The 5,874-nt window shown below is 36.9% G+C and overlaps 1 protein-coding gene across 1 annotated transcript; it reads right to left on the reverse strand.

Moving 5' to 3' along the window:
- Positions 1–473: 473 nt before the first annotated feature.
- On the reverse strand, positions 474–1,448 carry LOC125913400 (olfactory receptor 1052-like). Its single transcript, XM_049618493.1, has one exon. It carries the CDS (start codon positions 1,446–1,448, stop codon positions 474–476), a length of 975 nt encoding a protein of 324 aa, XP_049474450.1.
- Between the last annotated feature and the right edge of the window lie 4,426 nt (positions 1,449–5,874).

The following is a 5,874-nucleotide window of genomic DNA, read 5'->3' on the forward strand; positions in this document are numbered from 1 at the left end:
CATCCCAAGTGAAAGAAGCCAGACACACAAAGCACATATTTATTTTATGATTTTATTTATATGAAACATCCAGAATAGGGATATCCATAGATACAGAAAGCAGATTAGTGGTTGTCTAGTGCTGCTAAATTGGGAGAATATGGGGAATGAGCTTTTTTTTTTAATATGTTGGTACTGGGTATTGTGTGTGTGTGTGTGTGTGTGTGTGTGTGTGAGGGTGAGGGTGGTGGATTATGAAAATGTTCTCAGATATCAGTGGCTTAGAGAACACAGGACATTTGAGATCATGGTGTGTGAAATGCTTGGCACAGGTATAGCTGTTTGTCCGGGTGGAATGGGCATTACAATTATCAGAAGATCATATATAGAAAGAGAGCATTGTTGTAACTGCAGCTAGAAGGTCCATGTTTCTATTGTGTAAGCAATTTTCCAAAATGAAAACTTTAATTGCTGATCTCATTCAAGAACCCACATTACCTAGCTAGCTTCCTCAGAGCACCCTTGACCTCCTTGTTTCTCAGGCTGTATATGATGGGGTTCAACATGGGAGTCATAACACAGAAGAGCACAGAAACCAGAATATCCATGTCTAGGGAGTAACCTTCTCTAGGTCTGTCATAGTTAAAGTTGGCTGTTCCATAAAAGACCACCACCACAGTGAGGTGGGATGCACAGGTAGAGAAGGCCTTGCTCCTGCCCTGAGCAGAGGGAATCCTAAGAATGGAAGAAATGATGAGTATGTAGGACACTCCAGTAAACAGACAGGGGCTCAGGCCAATGGTGGCACTGGCCACATGAAGCACAGACTCATTGAGAGAGGTGTCTGAACAGGAGAGCTTCAGGAGCAGAGGAATGTCACAGAGAAAGTGGCTGATTTGGTTGGGCCCACAGAGAGTCAGGGTGGCTGCCAGCACTGTATGTGTCACAGAATTCACCAGCCCACACAGCCAGGACCCAGTCACCAAAAAAATACAGACCTTCACACGCATGAGGAGAGGATATTGAAGAGGGTGGCAGATGGCTACATAGCGATCATAAGCCATAGCGGCCAATAAGACACCCTCAGTGCCAGCACATGTGACGAGGAAGAAAATCTGGGAGAGGCAGCCCTCATATGAGAAGGTCTTCTTCTCCCGGAAGAAGTTCACCAGCATGACGGGGACGGTGGTGGATGTATAACAGATGTCCAAGAAACTCAGGTTGCTGAGGAAATAATACATTGGAGTGTGGAGAGCAGGACTGATTCTAGTGGCTGTTATAATGAGCATGTTCCCCAGGAGTGTTGTCAGGTAAATGAGCAAGAAAACCAGGAAAAACAAGCCCTGTAGTTTGGGGTGGTTGGAAAATCCCAAGAAGATGAATTCAGTGACATCTGTCTGATTGTTCATTTCAAGTGGTGTCATAGCTACAAAACAATGAGAAAAAAAGAAGGCATAATGAAAATGCATGCAAACACCCCAAAATATAAACTTACAGACCCATGTCAAATGATGTTGGATATAGAACGATCTGGATTGTGGAGGGAGAGGTGCAGGGGTGTCTTCAGAGAGATTACAACTTCTCAAACAGCAGATCTAGCCAGCTCAGGCCCATGGACCTCCCATGGATTTGCATGACTACTGGTGGATCAAAATAAATGTAGACTTGGTTAAACCCAACAATAAACCACTAACCTCTGAATTAGTGTGGCTTCATGTCTCATTGTCTTAGTAGTATCTACCTCCTACATTGCCCTTGTTGGTAAGCATCTCAGTTTTTTTCTAAGAAATAAAGTTTTATTGCAAAAAAACTTTTAAATGTAGAAAAAGATACAAACAAGAATTTAATCACCTGCAGAATCAAAGCCAGTGCTACCTTTCAGTGTTCACAAATGTAGTGTTGTGGGTTTGTTTTTGTTTTTGTTATTGGCAGTTATGTAAATCTTAATCTCTATTTATACCTTTAAAATATTAGGAGCACTTGTGATGAGCACTGGATGATGTATGGAATTGTTGAATCCATACAACTTGAAACTTGAAACTATGATAACACTGTATGTTAACTATACTGGACTTAAAAGAAAATAAAATATTAGGAGCAAAATTTCCCAAATTGGAAAGGAAGAAGTAAACATTCACAGATGACATAATCCTATATATAGAAAATACCAGAGTTCACAAGAACACTATTATAACTCATAAACAAATTCAACAAAGTCACACACACACAAATCAGTTATGTTCCCATACACTAGCAATGAACAATCCAAAAAGGAAGTTAAATCAATTCCATTTACAATAATATCTAAGGGAATCAAGTGCTTACAATAAATCTTACTGAGGAAGTGAAAGGTGTATACACTGAACACTTTGAAACATTGCTAAAAGAAATTAATACATATCTAATTGAAAAAGTACCTATGTTCATGGATAAAAAGACTTAACATTGTTAAGATGTTAATACTACCCAAAGTGATGTACAGGTTCAGTGCAATCTCTATCAAAATTTCAGTATCATTTTCTCACAAAAAAAAGAAAAAAAATCAGTTTTCAAATTCATGTTTATTGCAAGGAGCCCTGAATAACCAAAACAATTTTGAAAAAAAAAAAAAAAAAAAAATAAAATTTGAAAGGCCCACATTTCCAAATTTCCCCACAAAAACCAAAAAAATTTTAAAAAAAAAAAAAAAAAAAAGAATAAATCTGGAGGGCCCACATTTCCTCATTTCAAAACTTACTACAATGCTACAGTAATTAAAACAGTATGGCACTGGCACAAGGACTGACATACAAACCAACAAAATAGACTGGAGAGTCCAGAAAGAAATTCTCACATATATAGCTAATGATTTTCAACAAAGGTGCAGAGACCATTCAATGAGGAAAACAGCTCTAGGAAAACTGGATATCCACATGCAAAAGAATGAAGTGCACAAAATTAACTCAAAATGGATCAAAGACCTAAACTTAGGAGCTAAAACTGTAAAACCCTTAGGAGAAAAATTGGGTAAAATCCTTATGCCATGGGATTTGGCAACTATTTTATGGATATGACACCAAAAGTATGGGCAACAAAAGAAAAAAATACATAAAGTGTACTTCATCAACATTAAGAAAGTGTCATCAAAGTACACTATCAAGAAAGTAAAAAAGACAACCTATAAAATAAGAGAAAATATTCGCAAATCATATACCTGATAAGGGACTAACATCAAAAATATATAAAGAACTCCTATAATCTAACCATAATCAAAAGAAGAACTCAATTTAAAAATGAGCAAAGGACTTGAATAGACATTTCTCCAAAGGCAAAATACAAACGGCCAATAAGAACATGAAAAGATGTTTGATATCATTAGTTTTAGGGAAATGCAAATCAAAAGCATGAGGTCACCTATCAGGATGGTTATAATGAAGAAAATGGAAAATAATATATGTTAGTGATTGTATGAAGAAATTGGAACCCTCATGCATTGCTAATGGGAATGTAAAATGGTGCATCTACTGTGGGAAACAGTTTGCCAGTTCCTCAAAAAGTTAGACATAGAACTACCATATGACTCAACAATTCTACTCCTTAATATGTATCTAAAAGAATTGAAAGCAGAGACTCGAACAGATATTTGTATACCAGTGTTCATAGCATCATTATTCACCATAGCCAAAAACAACCTAAGTGTCCATCAACTGATTACAGGATAAACAAAAAATGTGGTATATGTATACAATGGTCTATTCAGCCATAAAAAGAAACAAAATCTTGATATACACTACAACATGAATGGATCTTGAAAACACTATGCTAACATTATGCTAAGCCAGACACAGGACAAATATTGTATGATTTCACTTATATCATGTGCCTAGAACAGGCAAATTCATAGAGACAGAAGGTAAAGATTACCAGAAGCTGAAAGGAGGGTGGAATTGGGGGGAGTTATTGTTAAGGATTCAGGGTTTACACTGAAGACAATGAAAAAGTTTGGGGTGTAGATAGAAGTGATGGCTATACACACTGTGAATATATTTAGTGTCACTGAATTGTACACTTCCAAATGGCTAAAATGATGATTATTGTGTATATTTTTCCACTATTTTAAAAATAGTCAAAAATAGTGAAAGCCCAATTTCCCAGGTATGCATTGCATTTCATCAAACAAAATAAATTTAATATCTCTCCTTTGATTAAACATTCAGATGCTTCCATTTCTTTACTATTATAAATACTGGAATGGACTTTTTCATAGAAAAATATATATGAGCATATCTGATTATCTCTTCAGAGTAAATGTTTAAGTCTCTGTGTTTTTAAATATACTGTTTTTTTTTTTAAATCAGTTGGATTGTTATCTTTTCAGGGCTTAAAAGATGTGAAAACGTTTAAGTAATCATATATACTTAGGTATGTTACCTTATTAAAGGTATCTTATTACCTTATTGAAGTAAACTTTATTAAACCAAGATTAATCCTCAAACATTGCATGCTTCCTGAAAAAATAATTGATACAATTACTAGCTTTCTGTTAAGTTATCCATCTGATAGTTTCACAGCTGTTGAACTATGATTTCTGCACCTTTTTCATTCTTGGAGGTGAGATATCTTGAGCCAGATAGACATGGATTCAAATCCTGCTTCTTACCAGCTGTAGATGGTGGTTAAATCAGCTGACTCTGTTTCCCAGTTTGCTGGCTGCATTCTCATGTTAATAGTGTCTATACCAGAGTTTTTGGAAGAAGTAGCTGAGATAATAGGAGTAATGTGCCTTGTATGTGACAGGTGTTCAATCAACTGTAGTTATCACAGCTATTATATTTAATACATACAAAAACTTTTCAAGATAAAATACTTTCTTTGACTCCACCTTCCAAATTTTACAAATATGATCACTTTTCACTACAGTCGCTACTGACACCCCCATCCAAGCCACCATTTTCTCATTTGCCTCAACAACAGCAGCAGACCTTCACTTTCTTCCCATCCCCGTTCCCATTTAATCTGTCTCCACACAGCAGCAGCTGGAGCGTGTTTTTACAATGTAAGCTAAATCATGCCATTCCTAAACTCAAAACACTCCAAAGCTTTTCCATCTCACTTAGAATGAAATCTAAAGATCATAAAGCATATGGGACCTGACCTCTGACTGCCTTTCTGACATTACTTTCCACGGTTCTTCCCTTTTGCTCACTTAGCCTGAGCTACGCAGGACTGCTTTCTGTTTTTAACCACACCAAAGACCTTCCGATCTCAAGGGCTTGTACTGGCTATTACCTCTGCCAGAAATACTTTCCCCCAGATATTTGCATGTCCCAGTTTCTATTTTCATTGAGGTTTTTCGTGAACTGTTACCTCCTCAGGGATGCTTTCTCTGACTCTTCTATTTAAAATAACAGTCCCATTACTTTTTACCTCCTTACCCTGCTTTATTTACTTCTTTCTGTGGCACTTATGCTACACTTGACATGAAAGTATTGATCTATTCGCTTCTGTTTGTAGTATAAGCTCTATGAGGCCAGGGGCTCAGCTTTGGTCATTCTCTACCCCTAATACCTAAGAGAGAGAACCTGGCGTATAGCTTGTGCTCAATGAATATTTGTTGAATGAACACATAAATCTATTCTTCTAGGTGGTTATGGAATTCATATTTCCTGAGAGAAAATCTAGTCTAATTCTTTTCCATTTTGCCTAATTATACTCAATTATTCTTCCATGTATCTCTCTCTCTTAACCTATGAATATCAGCCCATTGTGCCTAACAATCTATTTTACTCTTTAGAGTGGAAAACTTTACACATTGGGGACTTAGGGTGTTTTTTTTTTCCATGTTTATTTATATTTGAGAGAGAGAGCGCGCGCGTGCCTGCGCGCGCGCTCAAGTCGGGGAGGGGCAGAGAGACA

This window comes from Panthera uncia (assembly GCF_023721935.1).
Source record: "Panthera uncia isolate 11264 chromosome C1 unlocalized genomic scaffold, Puncia_PCG_1.0 HiC_scaffold_4, whole genome shotgun sequence".
Classification (NCBI taxonomy): domain Eukaryota; kingdom Metazoa; phylum Chordata; class Mammalia; order Carnivora; family Felidae; genus Panthera; species Panthera uncia.

Excerpts from the sequence above, each read along its gene's own strand:
- LOC125913400 (XM_049618493.1), bottom strand. The coding sequence starts at position 1,448 with ATGCATTTTCATTATGCCTTCTTTTTTTCTCATTGTTTTGTAGCTATG.